At 46.4% G+C, this 16,573-nt stretch overlaps 1 protein-coding gene across 7 annotated transcripts in view; it reads left to right on the forward strand.

The window, feature by feature from the left end:
- The window catches only part of CCDC158 (coiled-coil domain containing 158), a 282,324-nt gene that overhangs the window by 159,603 nt on the left and 106,148 nt on the right, over positions 1-16,573 (forward strand). For all 7 annotated transcript variants that reach the window (XM_063919702.1, XM_063919686.1, XM_063919681.1 and 4 more), the window contains exon 9: positions 11,641-11,743. In XM_063919702.1, coding sequence (XP_063775772.1) covers positions 11,641-11,743 — 103 coding nt within the window. The remainder of the gene's footprint in view (positions 1-11,640; positions 11,744-16,573) is intronic.

Consider the following 16,573-nt stretch of genomic DNA (forward strand, 5'->3'; position numbering starts at 1 on the left):
CCTGGGAAAGATGGTGGCTTCGTACGAAGCGATTCCATTCGGCAGATTCCATGCACGGACATTTCAGTGGGATCTGCTGGACAAATGGTCCGGATCGCATCTGCACATGCATCAGCGAATAGCACTGTCACCAAGAACAAGGTTGTCTCTCCTGTGGTGGCTGCAAACTGCCCATCTGTTAGTGGGCCGCAGATTCGGCATACAGGACTGGGTCCTGGTGACTACGGATGCCAGCCTACGAGGTTGGGGAGCAGTCACAAAGGGAAGAAACTTCCAGGGCGTGTGGTCAAGCCTGGAGACGTCTCTTCACATAAATATACTGGAGCTAAGAGCGATCTACAATGCTCTAAGTCTGGCAAAACCGCTGCTTCAGGGTCAGCCGGTGTTGATCCAGTCCGACAACATCACGGCAGTCGCCCACGTAAACCGACAAGGCGGCACGAGAAGCAGGAGTGCAATGGCAGAAGCGGCAAGGATTCTGCGCTGGGCGGAGAATCATGTCATAGCACTGTCAGCAGTGTTCATCCCGGGAGTGGACAACTGGGAAGCAGATTTCCTCAGCAGACACGACCTTCACCCGGGAGAGTGGGGACTTCATCCAGAAGTTTTCCACATGATTGTGAACCGTTGGGAAAAACCAAAGGTAGACATGATGGCGTCTCGTCTCAACAAAAAATTGGACAGGTATTGCGCCAGGTCAAGAGACCCTCAGGCAATAGCTGTGGACGCTCTGGTAACACCGTGGGTGTACCAATCAGTGTATGTGTTCCCTCCTCTGCCTCTCATACCAAAGGTGCTGAGAATTATACGGAAAAGAGGAGTAAGAACGATACTGGTGGCTCCGGACTGGCCAAGGAGAACTTGGTATCCGGAACTTCAAGAGATGCTCACGGAGGATCCGTGGCCTCTACCTCTGAGAAGGGATCTGCTTCAGCAGGGACCTTGTATGTTCCAAGACTTACCGCGTCTGCGTTTGACGGCATGGCGGTTGAACGCCGGATTCTAAAAGAAAAGGGCATTCCAGAGGAAGTTATTCCTACCTTGATTAAGGCTAGGAAGGAAGTGACTGTACAACATTATCACCGCATTTGGCGAAAATATGTTGCGTGGTGTGAGGCCAAGAAGGCTCCAACGGAAGAATTTCAATTGGGTCGATTCTTACATTTCCTGCAAGCAGGATTGTCTATGGGCCTAAAATTGGGGTCTATTAAAGTTCAAATTTCGGCCTTATCAATTTTCTTCCAGAAGGAATTGGCGTCAGTGCCTGAAGTACAAACTTTTGTCAAAGGTGTACTACATATACAACCCCCAATAGTGCCTCCAGTGGCACCGTGGGATTTGAACGTGGTTCTAAATTTTCTCAAATCTCATTGGTTTGAGCCGTTAAAATCGGTAGAATTAAAATACCTTACATGGAAGGTAACCATGCTGTTGGCCCTGGCTTCTGCCAGGAGAGTTTCAGAGTTGGCAGCTTTGTCATACAAGAGCCCATATCTGATATTCCATTCGGACAGGGCAGAATTGAGGACGCGTCCTCAATTTCTCCCTAAGGTGGTTTCGGCATTTCACTTAAACCAGCCTATTGTGGTGCCTGCGGCTACTAGCGACTTGGAGGACTCCAAGTTACTGGACGTTGTCAGAGCATTAAAAATATATATTTCAAGGACAGCTGGAGTCAGAAAAACTGACTCGTTGTTTACATTGTATGCACCCAACAAGATGGGTGCTCCTGCGTCTAAACAGACGATTGCACGTTGGATCTGTAGCACAATCCAACTTGCACATTCTGTGGCAGGCGTGCCACAGCCTAAATCTGTAAAGGCCCACTCCACAAGGAAGGTGGGCTCATCTTGGGCGGCTGCCCGAGGAGTCTCGGCATTACAACTTTGCCGAGCAGCTACGTGGTCAGGGGAGAACACGTTTGTAAAATTTTACAAATTTGATACTCTGGCTACAGAGGACCTGGAGTTTTCTCATTCGGTGCTGCAGAGTCATCCGCACTCTCCCGCCCGTTTGGGAGCTTTGGTATAATCCCCATGGTCCTGACGGAGTCCCCAGCATCCACTAGGACGTTAGAGAAAATAAGAATTTACTTACCGATAATTCTATTTCTCATAGTCCGTAGTGGATGCTGGGCGCCCATCCCAAGTGCGGATTGTCTGCAATACTTGTACATAGTTATTGTTACAAAAATCGGGTTATTATTGTTGTGAGCCATCTTTTTAGAGGCTACTTCGTTTTGTTATCATACTGTTAACTGGGTTCAGATCACAAGTTGTATGGTGTGATTGGTGTGGCTGGTATGAGTCTTACCCGGGATTCAAGATCCTTCCTTATTGTGTACGCTCGTCCGGGCACAGTACCTAACTGAGGCTTGGAGGAGGGTCATAGGGGGAGGAGCCAGTACGCACCATGTGACCTAAAAGCTTTTTTAGATGTGCCCTGTCTCCTGCGGAGCCCGCTATTCCCCATGGTCCTGACGGAGTCCCCAGCATCCACTACGGACTATGAGAAATAGAATTATCGGTAAGTAAATTCTTATTTTTATCAATACATTTTTTATTAAGGGATTGAACAATTAATTGTATCCGAGAAATCAAACCTAATTGTACTTCACAAATTCTGGGGATCTAAGCGAAAAGGTTAAAGAACAAAACTGGAACAGAGAAGGGGGGAGAAAGTGGAATTCACTGGTTCAAATATAATAAAGATCAAGTGAATACACACATTCCAAGGAGGCGGTACAGTATCAGACATTCTAATACAGGTTTTTTCTAGCCTATGGGTTGGAGGAGAAACTAGACTCACCGAGGTAAGCAGTATAGAAGGCATACCATTGTTGCCATCTGATCAGAGGAGAAGAAGCTGAAGCTGAGTATTTAAAGCCGAGGGTCTCCATCTCTTAGCCACACTGAATGTTGGAAATAATCTTAGTCATGAGAGGGTAGGTTGGAATTCTTCCAACATTGAGCCAATGCTGCTTTTGTGGCTATCAAGGGATAGACAGTGATATAGTTGTTATGAGATCATAGTAGAGGGGAAAAATGTTGCAAAAGTGCTAAGACGGGGGACGGACACTTTAGTAACCTAAAAAATTAGGTCAAAGATCTCGATTCACAAGGCTGAATAACTGGACAGGACCAAAAAATGTGACTCAAAGTCCCTAGTTCGACACAGTTTCTCCAACAAAACTTGAGTCAGTCCACATTTTATGTAATTTATCCAGAGCATGTATATGTATGATTTTAATCATATTTTCGGAATGGCTAATGCACTTATACCCCTTTTACACCGAGCATTTGACCTGGGAAATTGCTGGGTAAACTCGGGTCATGTGCTGGTGTGAAAGGATCAACCCGGTTATATGCGCACTGTCGGTGACGCTGGTCATGACCAGAGTTACTCCAGGGGGCCGAACCAGATGTGCTGCGGTGTAAAACGAATGACCTGGATTACTCTGTTTACTTGGTTTACATTACTTGGTTTACACATGGGACCCCTTTCCCCGACTGCTGAGACCCCCCGTGACTCCTGTCACAGAGGGTCCCTTGAGCCAATCAGGGAGCGCCACGTCGTGGCACTCTCCTGATTGGCTGTGCGCGTCAGGCGGCGCACTCGAGATACAATGTAGCACATAGGCGCTCCATTGTATCCAATGGTGGGAACGTTGCGTCAGCGTTGAAGTTACTCGCGGTCAACCGCTGACCGCAAAGTTCCCACCATTGAATATAATGGAGCGGCATAGTGCTATGCGCCGCCTGACAGTTCAGACGCGCACAGCCAATCAGAAGAGTGCCACGACGTGGCGCTCCCTGATTGGCTCAAGGGACCCTCTGTGACAGGAGTCACGAGGGGGTCTCAGCAGTCGGGGAAAGGGGTCCCATGTGTAAACATGGGACCCCTTACAGTGCGTGGATCGGGTTTTGCGTTTTATTATTTTGCCAAGTACGTGGATTACAAACAAGAAGAGGACAGATCTACACTGGATTTTTGTGAGTATAATTTTATTTCTCTGACGTCCTAGTGGATGCTGGGAACTCCGTAAGGACCATGGGGAATAGCGGGCTCCGAAGGAGGCTGGGCACTCTAGAAAGATTTATGACTACCTGGTGTGCACTGGCTCCTCCCACTATGACCCTCCTCCAAGCCTCAGTTAGATCTTGTGCCCGGCCGAGGTTGGATGCACACTAGGGGCTCTCCTGAGCCCTTAGAAAGAAAGTATAGATTTAGGTTTTTTATTTTCAGTGAGACCTGCTGGCAACAGGCTCACTGCAGCGAGGGACTAAGGGGAGAAGAAGCGAACTCGCCTGCTTGCAGCCGGATTGGGCTTCTTAGGCTACTGGACACCATTAGCTCCAGAGGGATCGACCGCAGGCCCAGTCCTTGGTGTTCGGTCCCGGAGCCGCGCCGCCGTCCCCCTTACAGAGCCAGAAGCAAGAAGAGGTCTGGAAAAACGGCGGCAGAAGACATCAGTCTTCACCAAGGTAGCGCACAGCACTGCAGCTGTGCGCCATTGCTCCTCATACACACTTCACACTCCGGTCACTGAGGGTGCAGGGCGCTTGGGGGGCGCGCCCTGAGCAGCAATAAAAACACCTTGGCTGGCAAAAATACCACAATATATAGCCCCAGAGGCTATATATGTGGTAAATACCCCTGCCAGAATCCAGAAAAAAGCGGGAGAATAGGCAGCGGAAAAGGGGCGGAGCTATCTCCCTCAGACACACTGGCGCCATTTTCTCTTCACAGCGCAGCTGGAAGAAAGCTCCCCAGGCTCTCCCCTGTAGTTTTCAGGCTCAAAGGGTTAAAAAGAGAGGGGGGGCACTAAATTTAGGCGCAATATTGTATATACAAGCAGCTATGGGGGAAAATTCACTCAGTTATAGTGTTAATCCCCTCATTATATAGCGCTCTGGTGTGTGCTGGCATACTCTCTCTCTGTCTCCCCAAAGGGCTTTGTGGGTCCTGTCCTCAGTCAGAGCATTCCCTGTGTGTGTGCGGTGTGTCGGTACAGCTGTGTCGACATGTTTGAGGAGGAGGCTTATATAGTGACGGAGCAGATGCCGATAAATGTGATGTCGCCCCCTGTGGGGCCGACACCAGAGTGGATGGTTAGGTAAAAGGTATTAACCGACAGTGTCAACTCCTTACATAAAAGGGTGGATGACGTAACAGCTGTGGGACAGCCGGCTTCTCAGCCCGTGCCTGCCCAGGCATCTCAAAGGCCATCAGGGGCTCAAAAACGTCCGCTCATTCAGATGGCAGACACACATGTCGACACGGAGTCTGACTCCAGTGTCGACAAGGTTGAGACATATACACAATCCACTAGGAACATCCGTGACTTGATCCCGGCAATAAAAAAAAATGTGTTACACATTTCTGACATTAACCTCTAAAAATGGGTTTTTATGTTTGGGGAGAAAAAGCAGGCAGTGTTTTGTTCCCCCATCAGATGAATGAATGAAGTGTGTGAAAAGCGTGGGTTCCCCCTGATAAGAAACTGGTAATTTCTAAAAAGTTACTGATGGCGTACCTTTTCCCGCCAGAGGATAAGTTACGCTGGGAGATATCCCCTAGGGTGGATAAGGCGCTCACACGGTTGTCAAAATAGGTGGCACTGCCGTTTTAGGAACGGCCACTTTGAAGGTACCTGTTGATAAAAAGCAGGAGGCTATCCTGAAGTCTGTATTTACACACTCAGGTACTAGACTGAAACCTGCAGAGCGTGCTGCTGCAGCGTGGTCGGTGACCCTGTCAAACATACTAGTTTGCTAACATGAGAACATATTAAAGACGTCGTCTTATATATGAGGGATGCACAGAGGGATATTTTGCCGGCTGGCATCCAAAATGAATGTAATGTCCATTCTGTCAGGAGGGTATTAGAGACCTGTCACTGGACAGGTGATGCTGACCTTAAAAGGCGCATAGAGATTCTGCCTTATAAGGGTGAGGAATTATTTGGGGATGGTCTCTGGGACCTCGTATCCGCAGCAACAGCTGGGAAGAAATATTTTTACCTCAGTTTTCCTCACAGACTAAGAAAGCACTGTATTATCAGGTACAGTCCTTTCGGCTTCAGAAAAGCAAGCGGGTCAAAGGCGCTTCCTTTCTGTACAAAGACAAGGGAAGAGGGAAAAAGCTGCACCAGTCAGCCTGTTCCCAGAATCATAATTCTTCTCTCGCTTCCTCTGAGTCCACAGCATGACGCGGGGGCTCCACAGGTGTAGCCAGGTACGGTGGGGGGCCGTCTCAAAAATTTCAGCGATCAGTGGGCTCGCTCACAGGTGGATCCCTGTTTCATTCAAGTAGTATTTCAGGGGTACAAGCTGGAATTCGAGATGTCTTCCCCCCGCCGTTTCCTCAAATATGCCTTGCCGACAACTCCCTCAGGCAGGGAGGCTGTGCTAGAGGCAATTAATAAGCTGTATTCCCAGCAGGTAATACTTAAGGTGCCCCTACTTCAACAAGGACGGGGTTACTATTCCACACGGTTTGGGGTACCGAAACTGCATGGTTCGGTGTGACCCTTCTTTATATTTAAAATCCTTGAACACATGCAATTCAAGTTCAAGATGGAATCGCTCAGGGCGGTTATTGCAAGCCTGAACGAGGGGGATTACATGGTATCCCGGGACATCAAGGATGCTTACCTGCATGTCCCTATTTACTATCCTCGTCAGGAGTACCTCAGATTTGTGGTACAGGATTACCATTACCAAGTCCAGACTCTGCCGTTTGGACTGTACATGGCACCGAGGGTGTTACCAAGGTAATGGCCGGAATGATGATACTCCTTCGAAAAAGGGGAGTTTTAATTATCCCGTACTTGGACAATCTCCTTATAAGGGCGAGGTCCAAGGAGCAGTTGCTAGTCGGGGTAGCACTATTTTGGAAAGTGCTACAACAGCACGGTTGGATTCTAAACAGTCCAGAGTCACAGCTGGTTCCTACGACACGTCTACTGTTCCTGGGGATGGTTCTGGACACAGACCAGAAATAAGTGTTTCTCCCGGAGGAGAAAGCCAAGGAGCTGTCATCTCTAGTCAGAGACCTCCTGAAGCCAAAACAGTTATCGGTGCATCATTGCACGCGAGTCCTGGGAAAAATGATAGCTTCCTACGAAGCAATCCCATTCGGCAGGTTCCATGCAAGAACTTTTCAGGGGGACCTGTTAGACAAGTGGTCCGGGTCGCATCTTCAGATGCATTAGGCTGATAACCCTGTCTCCAAGGACCAGGGTATCTCTACTGTAGTGGCTGCAGAGTGCCCATCTTCAAGAGGGCCGCAGGTTCGACATACAGGACTAGGTCCTAGTGACCATGGATGCCAGCCTTTGAGGCTGGGGGGCAGTCACACAGGGAAGAAACTTCCAGGGACTTTGGTCAAGTCAGGTGACTTCCCTACATAAATATTCTGGAACAGAGGGCCATTTACAATGCCCTGAGTCAGGCAAGGCCTCTGCTTCAAAACCAGCCGGTCCTGATCCAATCAGGCAACATCACGGCAGTCGCCCATGTAAACCAACAGGGCGGCACAAGAAGCAGGATGGCAATGGCAGAAGCCACAAGGATTCTCCGATGGGCGGAAAATCATGTGTTAGCACTGTCAGCAGTGTTCATTCCCGGAGTGGACAACTGGGAAGCAGATCTTCTCAGCAGACACGACTTCCACCCGAGAGTGTGGGGACTTCATCCAGAAGTCTTCCAAAGGATTGTACACCATTGGGAAAGGCCACAGGTGGACATGAAGGCGTCCCGCCTCAACAAAAAGCTATAAAAGATATTGCGCCAGGTCAAGGGACCTTCAGGCGATAGCTGTGGACGCTCTGGTAACACCGTGGGTGTACCAGTCGTTTTATGTGTTCCCCCCTCTGCCTCTCATACCAAAGGTACTGAGAATAATAAGAAGGCGAGGAGTAAGAACGATACTCGTGGTTCCGGATTGGCCAAGAAGAGCCTGGTACCCAGAACTTCAAGAAAATATATCAGAGGACCCATGGCCTCTGCCGCTCAGACAGGACCTGCTGCAGCAGGGGCCCTGTCTGTTCCAAGACTTACCGCGGCTGCGTTTTGATGGCATGGCGGTTGAACGCCGGATCCTAAAGGAAAAGGGCATTCCGGAGGAAGTCATTCCTACGCTGATTCAAGCCAGGAAAGATGTAACTGCAAAACATTATCACCGCATATGGCGGAAATATGTTGCTTGGTGTGAGGCCAAAAAAGGCCCCAACAGAGGAATTTCAACTAGGTCGATTTCTGCATTTCCTACAAGCAGGAGTGTCTATGGGCCTAAAATTAGGCTCCATTAAGATACAGATCTCGGCTCTGTCGATTTTCTTCCAGAAAGCATTAGCTTCAGTACCTGAAGTTCAGACATTGTAAAAGGAGTGCTGCATATTCAGCCCCCGGTTGTGCCTCCAGTGGCACCTTGGGATCTCAACGTGGTGTTGAGTTTCTTAAAATCACATTGGTTTGAACCACTAAAAACCGTGGATCTAAAATATCTCACGTTGAAAGTGGTCATGTTATTGGCCTTGGTTTCGGCCAGGCGTGTATCAGAATTGGCGGCTTTGTCATATAAAAGTCCTTATCTGATTTTCCATATGGATAGGGCAGAATTGAGGACTCGTCCCCAGTTTCTCCCTAAGGTGGTATCAGCTTTTCACTTGAACCAACCTATTGTGGTGCCTGCGGCTACTAGGGACTTGGAGGATTCCAAGTTACTGGACGTAGTCAGGGCCTTGAAAAATTATGTTTCCAGGACGGCTAGAGTCAGGAAAATTGACTCGCTATTTATCCTGTATGCACCCAACAGGCTGGGTGCTCCTGCTTCTAAGCAGACTATCGCTCGCTGGATCTGTGACACGATTCAGCAGGCGCATTCTGCGGCTGGACTGCCGCATCTTAAATCAGTGAAAGCCCATTCCACAGGGAAGGTTGGCTCATCTTGGGCGGCTGCCCGAGGGGTCTCGGCTAAACAACTTTGCCGAGCTGTTACTTGGTCAGGGGCAAACACGTTTGCAAAATTCTACAAAATTGATACCCTGGCTGAGGAGGACCTGGAGTTCTCTCATTCGGTGCTGCAGAGTCACCCGCACTCTCCCGCCCGTTTGGGAGCTTTGGTATAATCCCCATGGTCCTTACGGAGTTCCCAGCATCCACTAGGACGTCAGAGAAAATAAGATTTTACTCACCGGTAAATCTATTTCTCGTAGTCCGTAGTGGATGCTGGGCGCCCATCCCAAGTGCGGATTGTCTGCAATACTTGTATATAGTTATTGCCTAACTAAAGGGTTATTGTTGAGCCATCTGTTGAGAGGCTCAGTTATATTCATACTGTTAACTGGGTATAGTATCACGAGTTATACGGTGTGATTGGTGTGGCTGGTATGAGTCTTACCCGGGATTCAAAATCCTTCCTTATTATGTCAGCTCGTCCGGGCACAGTGTCCTAACTGAGGCTTGGAGGAGGGTCATAGTGGGAGGAGCCAGTGCACACCAGGTAGTCATAAATCTTTCTAGAGTGCCCAGCCTCCTTCGGAGCCCGCTATTCCCCATGGTCCTTACGGAGTTCCCAGCATCCACTACGGACTACGAGAAATAGATTTACCGGTGAGTAAAATCTTATTTTACAGGTACACCGTGGATTATACGTGAACAAGGGGACCGAGTTGGCGTGTCAACATAGGTAAGTATGTGTGTGTCAGTGTGCATGTATGTAATAAAATTTTACTATCACGGTGTGTGTGTACTGTTTTTATTTGGGTATTTTTTTTGCAGTAGAACTACAGGTACCAGCGGGCCCGTTTCTCCCCCCCCCGAATGCTGGTACTTGTGGTTCTCCAAGTACCAGCTTGCGGGGGAGGCTTGCTGAGACTTGTAGTTCTGCTACAAAAAACAATATTCTTTATTCTGACACAAGGCTATCAGTCTCCCATCCGCCGCCCTTGGATGGGGGGGACAGCCTCGGGCTTCACCCCTGGCCCTTGGGTGGCTGGAGGGGGGGGGACCCCTTGATTTAAGGGGTCCTCATTCCTCCAGGGTACCCCGGCCAGGGGTGACTAGTTGGGGATTTAATGCCTCGGCCGCAGGGACCGGTATAAAAGTGTCCCCCGGCTGTTGCATTATCTCTTCAGCTAGTGGAGCCTGGTGCTGGTGTGGAAAATATGGGGGACCCCTACGTCTTTTGTCTCCCGTATTTTTTGCACCAGGACGACGCAGATCCCGGTGCTGGTTGTTAAAATACGGGGGATCCCCTGTCATTTCCCCCCCCCCCCGTTTTTTTACAACCAAGGCCGGCTCAAAGAGCCCGAGGCTGGTTATGCTTAGGAGGGGGGACCCCACGCATTTTTTTTTCAGGGTTTTCAACCCATTCCCACCCCTTCCCACTGAAAAAACATGCTCTGATCTCCCCATATTATTTTAGTCAGTAATAAAAAAAAATATTCTTTTAAAAAATATATTAAATACGTGTGGCTCCTAATATACAAACCAAGCAGATAATCCCTTCTAATATAAATAGATATGCTATTAGCAACAGCAAAAACACAAAAAAAACATGTTTTTAAAATTTTTTATTAGATACCGCCAGCAAAATGAGGTGGACTGAAATTGACGAAATGACTGTCGAAAAGCACTGTTGTCGAATCGACATTCTTCAATTGAATATACTTTTGTTGAAAAGCCGCATTTTTACCATTGCAGACATGTCGAATTTGACAACTGTCGAATTGCAAAAAGTCGAATCTAAAACGTATGTTTTTTTGTCGAAAAGTACTGTATTGCATTGTCGAATCATTTTTTTGTGTCGAAAATGCCCCGTTTTTCGACATTTGCGGCAATTCGACCCCAGTTGCATATGGCCCATAAGGGTTTTGTACCACAGTGTTATACTTCATTTTTAACTCTGAATAGAATTTGGAGGTTATATAAGGATGGGGAGAAGATATAGGCAGTGAATGGTAGTGTTGGAGAAAGTCCAATGACTGATCTGCAGAGGTATTTGTAACAATCACTAGTGGGAATGACTCCTGAATCTGTAGAAACGTCTTAATATAGTGATTATCATATAGGTCTTGGATTGTTTTTGTTCCCTGGGTGTACCAGTTACATAATTTAAGGTTTGGCATTGATTTGGAAACTGCCAGGTTTGACGCATGAAATAATGGGGGAGAAAATTTTGCACATATTATGATCGATTTATCCTAGATAATTACTGAGTCTAACATCATTTTGAGTCTACTCATATTAGAAGGTCTGTCAATCCATAGATCAGGCTTTCCCAACCATGGTCCTCAAAGCACACTAACTGTCCCGTTTTTAGTGATATGCATGCTTGAGCACAGATGGTTAAATCAAAACAACTGAGGTACCAATTAAATCACCGGTGCTCAAGTATGACTATCCTGTAGTTGTGGGAAACCCTGACATAGAAGGGATCAAATGTGTATCTTTCTAATTTTATCCAGGGTTTCGACTGAGAAGGTTTTTATAAGTACAGGTTTTTATAAAGTACAAAAACCGTATTCGCCATTTTTGTCCCCATTAATATACATAATCATTATTTGTGCTTCTCAATGATGATAAAATTGTGTGGGGTTTTTCTTTATTTTTATGTTGTGTTTATTTCCTACAGAGAGCAGAATGCGGAACATTCAAAACATATCACTAATCTGGAATTAAAAGTGTTCAAACTACACTCTGAGCTGCATACCAGTAAGAGAGCTCATACAGACAAGGTAAAGTCACTGTTCTCTGTCTAGGGAAGAACATTGGTTTATGTCATGTCTTGTACAGAACCTGGAAAACAGTAGAGATGTTTCCTCAAATCCCTGCTCATCATTGTACCTACACATTGTATCTGTCAAAACAAAAAATGTCAAACTCAGTTTGCTAAATGATACTGTATTTTGGGGATCAGGTGAAAAAATCTTGACTTGTCTGGGCCACTTTATAGGACAGGTCTTGCATTTGAGGGATTAAATGCACATGCTTCTTACATTTTTGGCACATTTTTGGGTGAATATATGATGGAGAGGGATCTAGGTATTATAATACACAGAGCCTAGCAGGATATTACCATTTGTTAAAAGGGGAATAGATTGACAAGCGAAAACACATTGTTTTGTCCCTTTATAAGGCATTAGTGAAGCATTGAATATATTGTTCACTTTTGGGTGCCAGTTCATAAATAAAAAAAGTACATAGAAAGAAATGTGATTTAGGGCCTAATTCAGCATGGATTGCTATTCAGAGAAATCGAGCGATTATCGAACTACTGCACATGCATAGCGTTCACATTGCGCATGCGCAACGGGTAATAGCGTCAAAAATGCATACAGATCGTAATCGCAATGTAGCCGCTGTTTGACTGTCAGAAAGAACGTAGGCGTGCCCAGGCGTTTTGGGGAGGGTCTCTGATGTCAGCGTAGACCACTTCCAGAATGTATCAGTCGCAGATTAGTGGCAGCCTCAGACCTACTCACAATTGCTCAGACAGCAAAGTTTCTTCGATGTTCCAGGAATTGTGTATTCATCTGCGGGTCAGGTTGGCACCTTTCTACGCGCAGACAACTGCAGTTTCTCAGAATAACGATCCATGCTGAATTAGGCCCTAAATCTCCAGCTACAGAAAATGCTCTTTCACCATAGGAGCTGCGATAATATGGAATCTATTCCCATAGAAGCTATTACATGCTAGAAAAGTTTGAGAAATGTTTTGTTTAAAGAAATGTATCATTTTAAATTCTGTTTAAATGTAAAATATCTCAAATATATAGGATTTTTTGATTTATGACCTGAAAATGTAATGTGGCATTTGCCTTGTTAATTTTAAACTTCCTAAATGTCATTTTGTGTTAGGAATCCTGTACAGTCTATGCTGACATTACAAGTGTGACATTACACGAGTGATCTCGGTTATCATGTATACGCTATGTATGTGCCCTTTTCCTGGTCTTGGAATGAGCCCAGAACTCCAGACCAGTCAATCGCTCATTCTCACAACTGCAACTTATTTTTAGTCCTCGTTGCATCATTCCACTGTGATATTGCAAGTTTAGTTTTTCTAAGTTAAGCAAGACAGAACAGTTCAGTAATGAACGTTAACATGTATTATTTATCTCATTGTGTAATTTCCATAGTTCAATGTTCTTTTGACTTTGAAAATCAATGAATATATGTTTGAGGCATTTGACTTGTTTGCAGACCCAAAATAGCAGGGTTAAAGGCACTCCGACCTTATTTATTTATTTATTTTATTCTTAATTTTAATACTGTACAGGTTATAGACAAACATGTAGAGGTTTGGCTTCACAATTTTTACTTTTGTTGTATGTTTAGACTTTAGGAACATATATGACCTAGCCTATCCTGAAATGAGTCATCCCTTCCACTAGGACACATCCCAACTAATTATATTATAGGATTATCACACATGGTATCCATTTGGCAGGTCGGGACAGTCACTAGGTCGACCACTATTGGTCAACTTTTGACATGGTCGACATGGACAAATGGTGAACACATGAAAATGGTTGATGAAGGACAGGTCAACACATGAAAAGGTCGACGTGGCTTTTTAACAAAAAAAAGCTAGATTTTTTTACTTTTTCATACTTTACCATCCACGTGGACTACGATTAGGAATAGTAACCTATGCCGAGCGCAGCGAGGCACCAAGGGGACGCGGTACACTAATTGGAGTTCCTGGTCATGTTATGGAAAAAACTACACCAAAAGCAGTTAAAAAATTCATGTCGACCTTTTCATTTGTCGACCTGTCCATCGTCGACTATTTTCATGTGTCAACTGTTTGTCCATGTCGACCATGTCAATATCGACCAATAGTGGCCGACCTTAACCTGGTCGACCATTCATACCAGAACCATCACACATGACGAATAATACTGACAAGAGAGGTATGGAAGATGGTGCAAGAAATATAGTGCAAAATGGATTGGATTCTACTTTAGGTATCCCTAGGACCTGTTTGTGCACTCAGGAGATGGCTTTTAAATAACGAGACTGTGCTTGTAAAATATATACTATACTGCATGAGTTAAAAGCTAATAGGGGAACATTGACCTTTTTCCAAAACAGTTTTGCAAGTTTCACCCCTCTCGCACAGATAGTTTGCTGTCACACAGTGTTCTGTTTGCTGTCACACAGTTGTGTTTTCTTTTTCAGGGTCCATAGTCTCCACAGGATTACCTTGGGGTATGCTGGTGGAGACCAGGACAGGCACCGAACAGCTAAGCTTTTACAAGCTCCCAGGATTCACCGGACCCCTCATACCCCGCCCACAGCTCAGGATCTTCAGTTTTTGTTTGGTGCGAGCAGGAGCTTGTCACCGGATAACAGGGCATTTTGCAGCCCAAGGTTTTTACTTTGAGTATTTTTATTTTTACTTTTTTAACTGAGCAAGCATCGCTAGGCAGTCCCTTGGATGCCATCGCTGCTGCTCCATCACCCCCACCGGCACCATGACACCAGCTACGGCTAAGTGATTTCGGCGGAATCCTACAGCCTTCCACTAGCAGGAGCACCCCGGACTGCAATTGTACTCTGGGGGACAGGTAAGGCGGGTTCCCGCTTGCAGGACCTGCGATCGCGGCAGTCCTATACCTTTGATCCCGGGAGACGGACTGGTGGTGCTAACGTAGACCCATAGCATGGCGAGCCTTGGGCTTCACTAGACCACCAGGGCATACATTATTGGCACTGAGAGATGACAGGGAACCGATGGTGGTTGTCAGAAAGGGGAGGCAGCACTTCCTCCGTGGCCCCAGCCCAGGGCGCCATTTGCTGAGTTCTTCCCGCCCTGGGCTGCTCCTACTTTACCCTCCTTCCTCACAGAGATGCTGGGCAGCCATTACAACAGCTCTGCAGGTCTCCGGGAACGCTGGGTTTGGTCTTCCTGTGTACCTCTCCTTGGAGTCAGGTTATACACAGCTCTAATGGCTGGGTAGTTAAAATTAGTGCCCATTGCAGTTACATTGTATTTCTGTATGGTCTATAACTTATGCTAGTTCTGCTGTCTTTGCTTTTCTGACTGTACATTATGGCACTTTCCCTGTACCTTTCCATACTCAGCAACCCTTAGATACTGGTGTATGTACAGGGTTTACTTTGCCTACATTTATTGTATTTGTGGAGGCTTATTGTTACATACTGTTCTCAGTTACATTCTGCACATTACCATATTGTGTGTGTACTCTCCTTGCAGTTATGTATTACAAAGGCAAGGCAGCTAAACAGACTGGGCCCCTACCCTAGTGTCATTTAAGACCTGTTTAGCTGAGGTATTACTTCAGGATTTATTAGAAGATGGTCAGTGCGCCTCTTGATTTGCCCCTCCTGGCCCATCAGCTACATCTGTGCCGGCACAGGAGCCTCCTTGGGCCTCATTTCCTCACATGCTAGCTAAAATTGCTGATCATATTGCAGCCCTGTCTGTGATTCCCCTATGGGTCTACCTCAGCATTTGCAGCCTGTTTATCAGCCCATACCAGCCCCACCTGTTCCTCCTCCCTTGTTGGACATGTTTACTAACTCTGTGCAGAATCTGGCAGCTTCGTCCGCTTTATTCCATAATAAATTACAGTGCCAGGTAACACTGCCTACTGCAACCAAGCGTGCTGTTCCATGCCATCCTCACAGTCTACGCCACTCTCAGATTCTGAGGAATCTTCTGCTGCAGCAGATCATGCTGATTTCTCTGTTGCTGACTCCCTCTCTGGGGGGAAAGAGATGCAGTCTAAATTTAATGTGGCTTCTTTAGTGGGGGCAGTTAAATTCTCACTCCAGCTAGAAGATGCTGACCGACACCAAAGGCCAAAGATCCTTTGTGTAAACGCCCAAAAGTGGTAGTGGCTGAGTTTCCATACTTTGATCATTTCTCAAATGCTATGAGTGAGGCATGGAAAACTCATAGCAAGAAATTTACAGTACCTAAAAGGCTAAACTCCTTTTATCTGTTACCGGCTGCTGATTGAACAAAATGGGAAAATTCAACTACTGTTGATTCTCATGTGACAGGCTTGATAAGGAGCTCCTTCCTCCATATTCCTACAGTGTATTTCCGCAAGGATGAACCTGATAGACAATTGGACATGTGTCTCAAGTCTTATATTCACTTACAGGCGCCACTGCTAGACTGGCCATGACTACGGCCTGGGTGGCTAAAGCTATTGAAAACTGGGCGGATGCAGTTTCCTTCTGAGGAGACCAAGGAACAACTGTCATTAATTGCCAACATCAGGGATGTCGCCTAATATATTGGCGAGGCTGGTCTGGATAGAGCTCTTCTGTCCTAAGGGACCCCAGGGTGGGAAGTTGACTTCTTCAGATCACCCTTGCTTGGTTTCAGGTCACAATGGACACTGATGTTCAAGAAGTGATTTTCCATGGGTACACTCTCTCCTTCTTGGAGCGTCCTCCCAGACAATACTTTCCTACCAGTCCACCACCAAATCTCAGCAAGACCAAACTGATGAAGACTGTTATTCACTCCTTATTGCAATCAGGCGTGTTTTTTCCTATCCCTATGTTTCAACAGCGCCAGGGGT

Source organism: Pseudophryne corroboree, chromosome 1, assembly GCF_028390025.1.
Source record: "Pseudophryne corroboree isolate aPseCor3 chromosome 1, aPseCor3.hap2, whole genome shotgun sequence".
NCBI lineage: Eukaryota > Metazoa > Chordata > Amphibia > Anura > Myobatrachidae > Pseudophryne > Pseudophryne corroboree.